Consider the following 16,063-nt stretch of genomic DNA (forward strand, 5'->3'; position numbering starts at 1 on the left):
CCTGCCACTACAGTTCTCTTAAAAAATACAGGAGAAAATGACATTAAATATAATATTAGAGCTGATGGCAGTAACATTAGAGATTAGTTCTGGTGTCACATATAATTAAAAAAAAAAAAAAGGTCAGAAGAGCACTGAAGTTAATTATAATTAAAAGAATTAAATTACTCCAGACCAACTGCCCAGATAAGAATCAATGGCGACCTTTCAGCCCCTTTTGTACTAGAACGGCTGCCCAATCTCCCCGATTCTTTTTGCACTATTCATTGAACCCTTGGGACAACTAATTAGACAGTGAAGGCAAATTAAGGGAGTGTCAATAGCAGGGGTGGAACACAAGGTGGCAATGTTTGCTGACAATGTGCTGGTCTACATGGAGGAACCAGAGAAATCATTTATAGACTTAATGTCCATGCTAAAAGAATTTGGAAAGCTATCGAGCTATAAGTTAAATATTACAAAAACACAAGTTATGACTTTGAACTTCACAGCATCAATAAACTTGAAGGGCAAATTTAGTTTAAAATGGGAAGCCGAGGGAATAAAATACCTAGGAGTAATGGTGACTAAAGATTTGTCAGCTCTATTACAGGCTAACTACGAACCTGTATCTCTGAAGATAAAGGCAGATTTACACAGATGGAGCCTTGTTCAGTATTTAAGCCTGAATTCCAGAATAAATGCAATTAAAATGATAGTGCTCCCAAGATTGCTGTACCTATTTAGAACTCTCCCAGTTGAGGTGCCAGCCGCACAATTCAGGGAATGGGACAGGCAGATATCCCGGTTTATCTGGCAAGGGAAAAAGCCAAGGATCCGCTATAGAACCCTACAACTAAGTAAGGAAATGGGTGGCATGGCTCTCCCATGCCTTAAGTACTATTTTTATGCATCCCAGCTGGCCCCACTTTTGTATTGGTGTAACGAGGATTATAGGGCCAGGTGGAAGGAAATTGAGTCTAAAATGTTGGCTGGATTTCTTTTACAGGCCTTGATTGGTGACAGAGGGCTGGTGGCTCAATTGGGGGAGATAAATTGTTGGATAAGCCTAACGTTAAAATTTGGAGGAATGTGGTCAATCTGACACGAATTGAAAAAATGTTGTATTTGTTCAGATGGTGTGCATTTGATATAGAATTCCCTCCCAACTGTGACTGCACCTTTAAATCCTGGATAAAAAAGGGTATCACAACCTACCTCACATTAACAGAAAATAATATTTTTCATAGCTTCCAGTCTATGCAGAATAGATATGGCCTAAGGAAAGAGGACTTTTACAGATATCTTCTGGCATGCCACATCTTCACTACAAACTGCAAAACCACGGGGTTTACAGGAGTTGAATCAGAGTTTTATAAGATTCTAGCATCTGCATATAACTCAAAGACAAAGAAATTGATTTCCAGAATATATACTGCCCTGTTCATAACAGAGAAAGATAACACTCTGTATATAAAACAAAAATGGGAGGAAGAAGCAGCAGTTGCCATTCCAGAGGAAACCTGGGGGGATATTTGGAGTTCCCAGTGGTCTTCCACCAGCTCCCCATTTTGGAGAGAACGTAATAAGGTATTTCAAGACTCCAGCCCAGGATAAACACAGAAACATGACAGGGATATGTTGGAGACAGTGTGGTACAGGAGAAGCCAATCATTACCACTTGTTCTGGGATTGCCCCAAATTGAGTACCTACTGGAAAGAAATCCATAAAACTTTGGTTTTTGGAACTGAAATACCATTTGATTTTGTGACGCTCTATCTTGCTGATGTCACTATTCTGAAACAGAAAATGGACAGGAAACTATTACGGGCCCTTCTAGTGGCGAGCAATAAAAATATTACAAGAAAATGGCTAAACCCAACCCCCCCTACAATAGATGGCTGGTCAGATACTACTTTTGAAATATTCAAGATGGAAAAATTAACCTACACCCTGAATATGCAAAGAAATAAATTCTACCGAATTTGGAACAGGTGAATAACATATGTAATCCCATTTAGTGCCGGGTTTCTCTAACCTCTCTCTTTCTCCATCCCAACTGGTGAAAGTTGCATTACTGCACCCCCCCCCCCATCTCTTTATGTTCCTCTTTTACTCTTGTTTTTCCTATTTATTTTGCTGTTTTTAGTCCCCCCCCCCATGTTTATTGTTTAATGGAAAAAACTGGAAACTGGGAAGATGTCTGTAAAATGAAATAAGTATCTGTAAGTAAATCTGCTATCTTTCAAATAAAAAAAGAATCAAATTACAGATATCTGCTGTTTGCAAATTTTGTTGAATAACACCCCACCCCCACCCCCAAAGATGCAGTAAAGTAGATATTACATTTTCACTTTAAAAATAAAACAATGGCAGAGTAAAAGCTTTCCAAGCAGTTATAATCAAATAGCTTAGATTTCCAGACTTTATTTCTTTTCCTGTGAAAACTGTCCAAATAAAACATGAAGAAACAAAACAAATTTTTATATGCATCAAGCAACCAGTGAAGAACGCTCACAAGTCGGCATTGCCTCATTGAGTTTGTGTTACACCTGTTGTGTCTAACCTGTAAACAAAACACATTTGCTCAGTCTTTGCTGTTGCAGAGAAAATGAACTACAGTGGAAACCACACGATGAGGTAGAAAAGGATTCAAGTCACTTATGCAGGAGTAACACAGCGCTGCCTCCCTCTAGTGGTTCTCTCTGGTGTTGCGCATGCTGCTGAGGATATCTGCTTTAAACATTTTATAAAACATCACCATGTTCATGATGGTGATGAGACTCAGGCCGGTGGTCCCCATCATCAGGACATAACGAGGAATGTGTTCACTGTGACCTGCCAGCCAGCGGGTCATCCAGCCCAACGTGCAGGCGCGAAACACCAAAAACCTGCAGAAAAAAAAAGTTGAAGTCACCATGCAATACGGGATCAGTGGAAGTTCAGGGTTCGGGATCTTGCTCAGTATCTGGCATGCGGATGGGAGAGCAGCTGGGATAAAACTGGCACATGTGATTACCGTCTCTACCTCCTTAAATATGGCCTGATAATCAGAAAACAGGCTTCAGGAATCAGATCAAAGTGGTAGTAAACTTTAGAGCTCTCGTGTTTGTCAGTCTTCATAATAGGCTTCATAAACACGGAACTGATTCCAGCTTAATGTTGAGACGACAAACACACGAGTGTTATCAATGTTTACATCAAATATTTCAGCAGAATTAATTCAATTCAATTTTATTTATATAGCGCCAAATCACAACAAACTGTCGCCTCAAGGCACTTTATATTGTGGGTAAATCTTTTTCTCCCAAACATATCATTTAAAGGTTTTCTTTCATATCATATTTATGATTTAATTACTTGGTGACGGCACAACAGTTTCATTCAAAGGCCAAAGCCGGCGGGACTGCGAGGTGTGTTACATCACATATGTTTTTCTTGAGCACCTTATTAAAGCAGATAAGAACCAATGTTACCGCTTTCATAATCTCAGCACATGACAGATCATTTATTCTAATGGAAATGCATGTTTTACCCCTCAAAATTAACTAGTTCCTTAAGAATACAATACACAGTGAGAAAGTGTTTCCCTCCTTCCTGATTTCTCCTTTCTACATATTTGTCACACTGAAATGTTTCAGATCATCAAACAAGTTCTAATAATAATATTAATTGAGAAAGATAACCCAGGTAAATACAGAATGCAGGTTTTTGCCACAGCAGCTTTTCTCAGCAGTGGAGAGAGACAGGAAATGGGGGAAAGATACAGGGGAAGACACACGGGCAAATTGGCGACAGGCCGGGACTCGAACCCGTGCCACCTGCACCACAACATACGTATGTGGTCGCCAGCTTCACCTCTAAAAAAAACTATCCAAACCTACCTGGCCCTGTGTGAAAGACTAAAGAAATCACTTAAACAGAACCTGTCTGACAAAGTGAAGCAGACTAAAAGATCTCAAAAAGCAGCACATCACAAAATCAAGAACAGCTGGGAAACAAAGTCACTGACACCCATCAGTCTGGAAAGGGTTACAAAGCCATTTCTAAGTCTTTGGGACTCCAGAGAACCACAGTGAGGGAAAAATTGGAACAGTGGTGAACTTTCCCAGGGGCGGGAGTTATCAATGCACTCCAAGAGCGCATCAACGACCCATCCAGGAGGTCACAAAAGAAGCCAGAACAACATCTAAAGAACTGCAGGACTCACTTACCTCAGTAAAGGTCAGAGTTCATGATTCAACAATAAGACAGAGACTGGGTAAAAATGGCATCCATGGGAGAGCTCCAAGGAGAAAACGACTGCTGACCAAAAACTACTCAAAGGATCATCTCACATTTGCCAACAAACATCTCGATGATCCACAAAACTTTTGGAAAACTATTCTGTGGACTGACGAGACAAAAGCTCAACTTTTTGGAAGGTTTAAGTCCTGTTACACAGCATCAGACCAACAGTCAAACATGGTGGTGGTCGTGTGATGGTCTGGGGCTGCTTTGCTGCTTCAGGACAACTTGCTGTCATTGATGGAACCATGATCTCTGCTCTCTACCACAAAATCCTGAAGGCCATCAGTTCATGCCCTGACGTTCGCGCTCATTTGGGTTATGCAGCAGGACAATGATTTGGAAACACACCAGCAAGTCCACCTCTGAATGGCTCAGAAAAACAGAACAATGGTTTTGGAGTGGCCGAGTCAAAGTCCGGACTTCAATCTGATTGAGATGCTTTGGTGTGACCTTAAATAGGTTGTTCATGCTCATGAAACCTCCAATGTGGCTGAATTAAAGCAATTCTGGACCAAAATTCCTCCACAGAGATGTGAAAGACTCACTGCCAGTTGTTCCAATGCTTGGTTGAAGTTGTTTCTACCAAGGGTGGCACAAGCAGTTATTAGGTTTAGGGGGCACTTTTTCCACATAGGTGGGTTTGGACAACTTTTTTCACTTAATAAATTAAATCATCATTTAAAAACTGCATTTTGTATTTACTCTGGCATCTTTGCTACTGTTAACATTTGTTTGATGACATGTAAGTGTGACAAAAATACCTTTTGAAAAGGTATTGTAGGATCTTTTCCATCCTCACATATAAAAAGCATTTTTTCCTCCTAAAGAGAATCCCTGAACCACCTACGTTCCCAGGTTGAGCCAGCTGGTGATGCTGTAGGCAAGAGAGGGCTGAGGGGCTGTGAGTTCGGTGCCTGGCCTGTTCCTCCGTCCCGAGAGGAGGAGGAGCTGCCTGAGATGAAGGAAAACAGAGTTGATCTCTACCAGCAGAGACACGACTGCAAAACCCAGGTAGAGGCGGGACGTTGCAGCCAAACTGAAGCATGAGATCACCTGAGAGAAAGTTTTAACAGCAGATTCAACAGTTAGAGCATGCAAAGGGATATGGCAACATGAAACCTTATTTAACTTTCATTCAAGCGTGCAAAAGTCATGGGTTATTATTAAGAAAAATGGGACTGTGCCTACTTGAAGCTACCCAGAATAGAAAATCTGTGAATGATTTATAGAAACTTGCTGGGACATACTTATTAACCCTTCTACTACCACAGGGGTCACCAGTGATCCCTGTGGTAGTGAAAGGTAATCTACTACCACAGGGGTCAAAGCTGGCCTTGACCCCTGTGGTAGTAAAAGGGTTTTAAAGGTTTAATAGTTATCAAGTACTAGTTAGTTAATAACTATTTTTCTACACTCTCATTAATATTTGTAGGATGACTATCAGACTGTCACACTCAGCCAGTCCCTTCAGATCAGTGTGAGCACACCCCAGCTGATACCCGTCTGTGTATCCTATTAGCAGATCTCAGATTAATCCATTTCATATCTGCTCAGTGAGGGGGTGCTCCTGCTGCTCGCATACAACCAAAAATAAAATACAACAGGGAATAATAGAATGACAGTAGAATAATAATCTGATTTTGACTTAAGTGGTTTTCACAGAAAGATATTTCATCTCTCTAATCCAAACAAGACATAATGAAGGAGAATATGTGGCTGTGTAACCTCATCAATATGTAATCCCACCAGCCTTATGCATTATTATAAAGCTGCACTGAAACATATAAAACTCCTGCAAAGCACTTGAACCAAGCAGACCTTTGAACTTTGATCATACAGGGCTGTGAAGGATTAACTGTTCCCCACATAAAGATAAATACCTTATTATGTCTTTGGGTTAAACAGCATACTGCAGGCTTGCGCGCATGCGCACACACACACACACACACACACAACACACACACACACACACACAGGTCTGCTTCGTGCTGTGATACTACAAACTCATATTCTTAGATTACACACTCAGGACATGTCAGGACATGAAACAGTACTCAGATCCTTAATGAAAAAATGTCATCAAGGTCAAGTCCTGCATTCAAAATTACACTTACAGTTATTGTAGAACAATACATTTTTAGACATTATACATTTTTTTGTTAGTCTACATCTGTACACCGTCACAGCGGATTTTTAATCAAATGTCAAGATGTCTCAGCTGTAATTCACGGGCTTTAACAAAAGTATTAACTCTGGAAACCCTGAACCACAAAATAATTATTTATTGAAGCTTCTGACAAATAATTAAAAATATCATTAAATATAAAATTCCATATGAGTTTTATATTGCATCATTTTTGCTGCATTTTTGTGCAGTTTGTTGTAAAATTTAGTTCAGCTTTTCAGGGGAAAATAATCACATCGATGTTGTAGAGGTCACAAAAACACACGCATCAAATATGACACTTGGCTTTACAGAGTTAACTGTTCAGGAATTAAAGCAATTTTTATACACAGTCCACAATTCTCAAAATTTCAGCTTATTTTAAAACTAATTGGACACTGAGTGAGAACCACGCCAAGGTGAAGTCTGTTCCCTCGTTCTTTCATGATAAAAGAAGCAGACATAATATCTGAAGCCGATTCAAAGTGATACATGTGTATTTTATAGCATTTCACTATAATTTCAGATATGAGGCCCACACTGTTGTTAAGAAAAACAACATCACATCTAACCAAGTCAAGACCACTCTGGAGGAGTGCAGAGGGTTTACGGCAAGGTGTACACCACAGGTGTACACCTTGGGAACAGGAAGGCCAGATTAGAGATTCTCAGAAAATGTCTAAAAGAGTGAGTACAGGTCTGGAAAAAAAAACAAACATCCACTGTGGTGGTATACAAAACTATGTACTGCCCAAAAACATATGGACCTCACTGTAAGTGAAAGAACAGTACTATAATCATCAAAATCTTAAGTAAATGGACTTACATTGTGGTTTTCTGCTCTAACTGAGCACTCAGAGTGCTTTTTACTGCAAGCTTCACACATTCACGCAGCCCTTTATTTCATGCCTTTATGCACTTTCTGTCACACACACTCACTCCAATGGAAGCACCAGGGGGAACTCGGGGTCTGAGATCTTATCCGAGGACACTTCAACATGCCAACTGAAGGAGCAGAGGATTGAACCGCCGACCTTTTGAATAGCAATACCGCTCCACCTCCACAGCCAGAAATAAAAAACTCATTGTGCCTTCTTGAGGCCCCTTGGAGGTCACTTTCACTTGCATTTGTTTCTTCATATTTACACTTACAGACAGATGAATGTCATGTCTTCAGACAAAAGTTTGGGGAGTTTTCAGAGACTTTGCTTCTTTTTTCAGTTAAGTTTTTTTTTAATCTCTTAGTGGAGAACTTTTGATGCTTCTAATTATCATTAGTATGGACATAAGCAGGCTTTGCTGTTTGTCAAATGCAACTTTGATGACAAATTTGCATCTCTAAACTACAACATTTACTAAGACCGATTCTCCATTATTACCTGTTTTTTTGTGTAAAATAAATTGGCGTGTTCTTTTTGCAAAATTTGCACATTTGCTTGTGTTTTCAGTGTGTTCAGCACATCTTTGCATTGAATTTATTTCTCATTGTATATTTTGATGCCTGCATTTTTTCTGAAAATCACAAGTGTGCTGTTTGTGTTTTATCTACAGCTAAGATGCTGTAGCCCTCTAGGTCATAGCATTATGTACATGTACATGTATCATTAAACACACAAAGGTCATTACCAAAGAGTGGTGAAGGAGCAGATCCCAGGACTGTTTGAATGGCTGGTTCAAGGCCATGTCTAGGAAGTCATGGATAAAATACCCTGGAGAAAAGGTTAGAATGTGTACAGGGTCGTGCACATTAAAAATAAATAAATAAATAAAATAAATAAATATTAAACTTTGAGGGGTGCAATTCATCAGTATCATATGATATGATGAACATTTGGTGGACAAGCTCTGTTAATGTGATGTGTGGGGCTTTGTGTGTACAGGCGTCACCTGTGGACACGGTTACAAGAATGTGGGTGCGCAGGGAGCAAAAGGAGATCAGGTCCTCCATCATCTGAGGCTGAAGGTAGAAGCTGCAGGGTGAGAGAGAGCCCAGAGAAACAGTTAATATCACATGAGGAGAAACCAAATGTCCACACTACCCTGACTGCTGTGCGTCTCTACGGACCATGAAACAGCCCCCGCTCCTGTCAGGCAGCTGTGAGCTAATGACGTGCTGATATTCCTCCACTTCCAGGCTTTCCTCTGTGCCGGCTGTGGTGTTGGCAGGATTCTGATGACTGTGTTCAGCAGTTTGAAACAGCAGGCAGAGCCTCCAGTGAGCAGAAGTGTTGATCTCAAATCCATAACAAGAGTCCAGCACAGAGCCCACCTCTCCAGTGTTCAGCGCATATCTCAATGGAAACACGCTCTGAGGAAAAAAAGGACGCAAACCGCTGAGGTCACTATTACATATGATATCTAGTGCCTGCCCTCTAACGCACGTTGCTCCACTCACATGAGGTGATAAAGCTGATAGTGAAGGGCTGTGACCACATAATGGCATGATTACCTCTCAAGGAAAACAACAGTTTTTTGTTGTAGGGAGCTGGTCTGCAAAAAGGAGTAGTTTGCATTTTTTTTCAGTTCCTTCCTTTATCAGAACTACAGCACTGTAAAAATACTCAGTTACATGTACAAAGAAAGATGCTTAAAAGGTTTATGATGTGAATAAAAAATACATAGAAGACTGTTATTACTTTTAAATTGTAAGCCACATTTTACTGGATTGGATTTTTGCTTTTTTTTTTTTTTTGCTGATATCCTCCCACTTCCAGAGGAATATCATATTTTATATGTGACTGCAATTAACCCAGCCACAGGGGGAATATAAAGCTAGTGTACTCCTAGTGGTGGTCCCACACCCAGATAAATTAGGAGGGTTGCATAAGGAAGGGCATCAGGTGTAAAATCTTTGCTAAATCAAACATGAAGAGATGCAAAGAGCAGAGATGGTGAAGGTGGATGAGTTTAAGTACCTCATTCCTGCAAAACAATTTGAGTGGGTGGAGATGTGTGTCAGGGGTGTTTTGTGACAGGAGGATAGCAGCAAAAGTGAAAGGGGCAGTTTAGAAGATGGTAGTGAGACCTGCTATGATGCATGGTTTAAAGATATTGATGCTGACAAAAAAACAAAAACAAAAAACAGACAAAGTAACACACAGAGGACAAGAGAGCAGGCAGGGTGGAGCGGGTGGAGACAAGTGTCAGGGGTGATTTATTTATTTATTTTTTTTTTTTAAGCCTGTCATGTCTGGCAGATCTTGCAAACAGAAATGTGACCTGAAAGCGTTGTTGTGCCAAACATATTTGCTATTTCAAGGTGAGCTCTATAGGTTCTCTATAGGCTTCTCTTGTTAGTGTGTGACCCTTTATTTTATTTGAATTATTTTTAGCATACTGTGTGATGAATTTTGCCAGAGCTGACAGGCTTAGGAAAAAGAAAAGAAGAAAAGAAAAAGGGAGAGAGAAAGAGAGAGAGTAAGAGAGAAGGGAAAGAAGAGAATAGAGAGAAAAAAATAGGATGAATAAACCAAATAATTAGTCACTTGTTAAACATAAAAGATACTGACAATACTTGCAAAATTAAAAATTGTGTGGGGAAAACAAAGATTGCTTGATTACACAGACCAACCCTTTTGTATTATGATTACGTGAGTATTTGTGTTTGTGTCATGAAATGTACTTACCAATGAGGGCAGAACGCCGCAGCCCTGCCCATCAGAAGCTAGAGGCAGGCAAAGAAAGCCCCAGGAAGCCCAGGCCGCCAGCAGCCCACCAAGACCTACGAAGACCCGCGGCCACTCATTCCAAAGACAACCGCACACCCACCCCAGCAGACAGGGGAGGGAGGTCTCGGACGGAGCCCCCCCAGTCAAGGAGCAAGGGCACCAGAGAATCCGAGGCAACGAGAACCCAGCCCCCCCCCAGCCGCCAGCCCCCCGCACAGGCCGGCAGCAGGGCCCCAGGGCCCTGGCACCCGAGGACCGTCCGAGCCCCCACAGAGCCCCCCCCACGCTGAAGAGGCCAATGCAGCCCCGCGCCGCAGCCCCCAGGGGAGCAGGTCACCACCCACGCCAGAACATCCAGCCCCACCCAGGAACCCGGAGGTACCCACACCCCAGGGGGGCAGGCGGGAAGAGGCAACCAGCAAGGAGCGGCCAGGAGGCAAGGCACAGGCCCAGACCCAGGTCCAGCCAAACATACAACCCCACGCACACCCACAAGCACACCCATGTACACATTTATGCACAAATATATATACATGCACATACACACTCACTCATACATATATAAACATAGATAGTCTCTGGAGCTTGAAAAAAGGCGACTGGACTTCTCGTCACCAACTTTCCCCCGCTTACAGTGCTGTCCTGAGCTCCCTTCCCAGACGTCTCAACCCCCATTCACACCTTTGTTCCAGTGACCTCAATAGGCCACAGGAAACAATGGAGCGGAGTCCTAAATTGGTTTCAACTGAAACCACTGATTAAATATGACCCACGCCCCCTCCACACCTGGGCACATGTGTTCACGCACATGATCAATAGAGGGTCATAACCACCTCCATGGGACTACGCCCACAGGGGTTTAAATACCTGGGTCTCTCCACCATTTGGTTGAGAACTGAAGAAGCCTTTCGGATGAGAGGTGAAACGTCTTCAAGAAACAAAAAGAAGTCCAGTCGCCTTTTTTCAAGCTCCAGAGACTACCATGACCTGGATGACTGAGAATCTACACAGACATAAACATAGATACACCATACATATACATCCACTCACCCACCCATACTCACGAAGACTATGACAAATACAAAGACACACATTCATTCATAGCTACCCACCCTCTGAAGATGGGGTGAGTGGAAACCACCCCACGGCCAACAGTGACCCCAAGACGCCGCCAGCCCGGTCCCCAAGGAACCACCCAACCCCCACCCCGGGCGAGGTGTAAGAAATCGAGGTGTGAGATGGCCCACCCTCCCCTCCCAACTTGTAAGTGAGTGTGTTTATGTTTGTGAATGAATGAGGTGTATAAGGTGCAGTTAAAATTGAGGGGGCAGTTGTGCCACAAGCACCAACTGCTGATTGTCAGTGCTCGTCCACACTGCCCCCCCAAAACCCTCCATGTCTAAAGTGCAAATAAAATTTGGGTACAGACAGTAATGAGGATCAACCCCTGGGTAACATGCCTGCCCCAAAGGTCCTATGTGTATCGAGTAGTATGTGTGTATGTGTTATATTGACTATAGTGCAATTAAAAAGGAGAGGCAAGTGGCCGCGCGGCTCTGCGCGTGGCCCTTCCACCCTACGTGTGTGTGTGTGTGTGTGTGTGTGTGTGTGTGTGGGGGGATATGACCAGGAAGGAAAAAAAAAAAAAAAAAAAAACCCTGGAAGAAGAGAGCCAGCTGTCCACTGGCTCAATAGGCACCCCGATCTCCCACACCCCAGCCCAGGGCAGGAAGGGGTGAACCCAGGGCCGTGGTGACAGCATCCCAGAGCACTGCAGCACCTGAGACTGGTGCCACCGCCCCTATCGCAGAGGGTAGCCCACTCACACTAGACGCCCATTCACTCGACAATAGACACAAACAAGCAACAGGACATACTGGCCTGAGTTGGAAATACGGTGCCCTGTCCCCGCCAACCACCCCACTGCGGCCCCCACCCCCCACCCCCCCACCCCAGCCCCCCGCAATGCAGGCACCCCAGGGCCCCAAAAGCGCAGACCGGACATCCAGACGCAGGCCAGGTCAACCCACCCCACCTGGTGGCGCGCCCGGGACAGCAGAGACCCCCCCCGTGCCAGGGGGGACCCACCGGGAGCCGGCACGGCCCCAGGCCCCAGGCCCCAGACCCCAGCCCCCGAGCCACACAGGGAAGACCAGCCAACCGTCCGAGGGCTGGCACCCACCATCCCAAGCACCCCGGCCCACACCCCAGGACCGTAAGGCAGCACCACCCAAGCCCCACCCCCATCAACCAGAACAGGCACACAGACATCATCAGAAGGTCGCCCCAGGACTCCAGTCTCAGGAGGCTACCAGCTACACAGGCCCCCAGAGTCCTCACCCGACCGCCTACAAAGCACATCAGGAGCAGAACCCACAGCCAACCACCCCCACTAAGTAATGGAGCTCATCAGTGGGAACCAAAGAGAGTCAAATTCCTCCAATTGATCTTTAGAAGAAGCAGACATTCTCTCTAAACTAAAATGATCTATTAATAAATTTCTGTATTGAGTAATACATAGTTTATTTTTTGACTTCCAATTCATGAGGATAGTTTTCTTAGCGATGCACAAGGCAGTAAGAACAATGTGTCATATATTTGACTCCATGACTAATTCACTAACATCACCTAAGATGCATAGCCTGGGGGAAGTTGGGACACAACAGCTAAACCATGTGAATAGGTCTTCACATATCCTCTGCCAAAATCTCTGAACTGGTACACAAGACCACAGAGCGTGTAGATGATTATCCTCTGAATTGCTTGTACAATGGGTGCATATGTTTGAGTGCGTAAGGCCCATTTGGAACATCCTTTGTCCAGTATAGTGTGTTCTATGTAGAATTTTATATTGTATAAGTTGTACTTGGGGTCTTTTAGTCATTTTGAAGATATTTAAACATATTTCTGTCCATAGATTTTGATCCAGGTTAACAGAAAGATCACGCTCCCATTTTGCAATTGGGAGGGAAACTGAATAATCAGTTTTTAGTAATAATTTATATAATTTTGACAACAATTTTGGGGTACAGAGGTTAAGAAATTCTGTTACCCATGTAGGCATTTCTAGATTCAATTGATTAAGGTTAAATCTTCCCTGTAAGATGGACTTAAGTTGTTGATATTCCAGAAATCTACCGTTGCCAATTCTATATTTTGATATAAGTTCTTGAAATGTAATAAGGTTTCCATCTTGGATAATATGTTCTAAATTATTTACACCCTTATCACGCCATAACGGAAAATTCAGCATTTTCTTTTTCTGACAAATATCTGGATTGTTCCAGATGGGTGTTAGTTTACAGGGGATAAGTGAAGACTTAGTTATTTTTAAAAATTCCCACCAGGCTGTCAGAGAGGTATTTATACTAAGGACTTTATAGCAGTTATGATGTTTAATACTGGGACTAATGAAAGGTAGATCCGAGATTTTTATTTTTCCACAAAACGCCTGTTCTAGATCCAGCCATGTGCTGTCTAATGAAAAGGATTCGATCCACTTATATAATGCAATCTACTGCTTAAGAAATAGTAATAAAAGTTTGGTAATTCTAGACCGCCACTGTGTTTTGGTTTTTGTAAAGTTTTTAAGCTTATTCTTGATGGTTTGTTTTTCCATAAAAATTTTGAGATGTTTGAATCTAGTGACTTAAACCAAGGAAGGGAAGGTTTATTAGGGATCATTGAAAATAGGTAATTAATTTTTGGTAAAACCATCATTTTAATGGCAGCAACTCTCCCCATGAGTGATATAGGTAAACTATTCCAACGTGTGAGATCATCCTCTATTGTTTTTAATAAGGGGATATGATTTAATCGTACCAAGTCTGAGAGCCTGGCGGAAAAATTTATGCCTAAATATCTAATATTTCCTGACTTTAGTGGGGTCCTAGAGGTTCTATGGAAATTACAATTCAGAGGCAAAACTGTTGATTTACTCCAATTGATAGAGTAATCAGATATCAATGAGAACTTATCTATTAGTGTGATAGTCTTCAAAAGAGAAGCTTGTGAATTCCCAAGGAAAAGTAATACATCATCAGCATAAAGGCTAATTTTATGGTCCACATTTTCAGTTTGAATTCCTTTAATATTTGCATTTTGACGGATTGCTGCTGCTAGTGGCTCAATGAAAATTACAAAAAGAGAGGGAGAGAGTGGGCAGCCCTGCCTGGTGCCCCTCTGCAGACTGAAGCTTTGGGAAATGAGATCATTTGTCCTAACACGTGCATTTGGGGAGCTGTGTAGTGTTCTGATCCAGTTTATAAAGGATGAACCAAATCTAAATTTTTGTAGAACTGCTAGTAAGAATCTCCAATTTACCCAATCAAATGCCTTTTCTGCATCTAAAGACACGATTGTCGTCTCTAATTTGTTAATAGAACAATAATCTATTATATTTATCAGTCAACGTGTATTATTGGCTGAGTGCAGACCCTTGATAAAGCCTGTTTGATCTGGATGTACAATAAATGGAGTAATACTTTCTAATCTTTTGGCAAGGGCTTTGCAGATTATTTTAAGATCTACATTAATGAGAGAGATTGGGCGGTAGCTGGATGGGAGTGTGGGGTCTTTGCCTGGTTTAAGAAGCAGGCTGATGTTAGCAGAGTTCATGGTTGGAGATAATATGTGATCATTCTGAATCTGAGTTACCATTCTGAAAAAAATGGGTGATAGCTCAGACCAAAATTCTTTATAAAACTCTGCTGGGAAACCATCTGGGCCTGGGGCTTTATTATTTGGGAGATGCTGTACTGCTTCACTAAGATCAGATAATGAAAGAGGTAAATCCAGAGCTGCAGCCTGTTTGTCATTTAGTTTTGGTAGATTTATATTGTTGATAAATTCTTCAATTTCAGTATCAGGTGGATTAATCTGTGGTGAGTATAAGACTTCGTAAAAGTCTTTAAAGGAGTTATTTATTTGTTGTGGGTCATGAGTAATGTTACCAGCTGAATCTTTAATAGAAAAAATAGCTGTTTGCTGCTATCCTTCTGTCATAAATCAGGGGTGATTTATGACAGAAGGATAGCAGCAAGAGTGAAAGGGAAGGTTTACAAGATGGTAGTGAGACCTGTATGTATGGTTTGGAGATGGTGGCACCGACAAAAAGACAGGAGGCGGAGCTGGAGATGTTAAGATTTTCAATGGCAGGGACCAGAATGGACAAGATTAGAAATGAGCACATCAGAGGGACAGCTCAGGTTGAGCAGCCAAAAGAAGAAGAAGAAGAAGAAGAAGAAGAAGAAGAAGAAGAAGAAGAAGAAGAAGAAGAAGAAGAAGAAGAAGAAGAAGTATAACTGCAATTAAAGGTTGTTTTCACTGTGGATATAGCTGCTGATTGTGTTCTCAGTAACACTAAAAATTACTGATTCTTTGGGTTTTACAAATTCAGAAAACAGTAAATTCAATAAGTTCATAAAATAGAAAATAGTGAGAACTCCCCATCACAACTACCAGTAATCAGTCCATCCATCTATCCATCCATTCATCCATCCATCTACACTGTTTCTCATGCGTAAAGCCAAGCATGAATAATAAATCTTGTAGGGTAAAGATTTATTTTGGGCTTCTGCACACTCACAGAGGTCAAAGGTGTCCCTATGTTTACAACCCAACATATTAGGAACACTTTTTTAGTGCCAGTACACCACCCCCACCCATCATGAGCTCAACAATGTAAAAAAAACAACAACAACAAAAAAAAAACTTGATGCTTCCAAAGGTGTTCCTAACAAAATGCCTTGTGGCATGTAATGCAATCACAAAACTAAAATATAATACACGTACCTCATGTTTGAATGACTTGAGTTCAGTATTTGCATGAATGATAGCCACCTGTGGTTGTGCAAGTGCTGCTTTGTCGGCGGTCCATTCAGCGTTCAGCCTCGTCAGCCTTTCTCTGTGCTGCTGTTGTATAAAAAAAAACAAAAGCGCAGGGTCTCCTTTCTCTGCAAC

At 42.0% G+C, this 16,063-nt stretch overlaps 1 protein-coding gene across 1 annotated transcript; it reads right to left on the reverse strand.

Annotated features, from left to right (window-relative positions):
- Positions 1 to 2,672: 2,672 nt before the first annotated feature.
- LOC115792253 (TLC domain-containing protein 2-like) lies at positions 2,673 to 15,975 on the reverse strand. The gene is made up of 6 exons (XM_030746723.1): positions 15,896 to 15,975; positions 8,500 to 8,742; positions 8,322 to 8,404; positions 8,061 to 8,143; positions 5,118 to 5,323; positions 2,673 to 2,871 (listed from the first exon to the last, which is right to left on the reverse strand). The coding sequence occupies exons 2-6, from the start codon at positions 8,676 to 8,678 to the stop codon at positions 2,673 to 2,675; spliced, it is 750 nt and encodes a 249-aa protein (XP_030602583.1). The 5' UTR covers positions 8,679 to 8,742; positions 15,896 to 15,975.
- Between the last annotated feature and the right edge of the window lie 88 nt (positions 15,976 to 16,063).

The sequence above is a fragment of the Archocentrus centrarchus genome, chromosome 14 (assembly GCF_007364275.1).
Source record: "Archocentrus centrarchus isolate MPI-CPG fArcCen1 chromosome 14, fArcCen1, whole genome shotgun sequence".
NCBI lineage: Eukaryota > Metazoa > Chordata > Actinopteri > Cichliformes > Cichlidae > Archocentrus > Archocentrus centrarchus.

Coding starts and splice junctions, on each gene's coding strand:
- LOC115792253 (XM_030746723.1), bottom strand. CDS start 8,678: ATGGATTTGAGATCAACACTTCTGCTCACTGGAGGCTCTGCCTGCTGT. Junction 8,144..8,321: donor TCTTGTAACCGTGTCCACAG/GTGACGCCTGTA, acceptor CCTTTTCTCCAG/GGTATTTTATCCATGACTTC. Junction 5,324..8,060: donor TGCTCCTTCACCACTCTTTG/GTAATGACCTTT, acceptor ACTTTCTCTCAG/GTGATCTCATGCTTCAGTTT.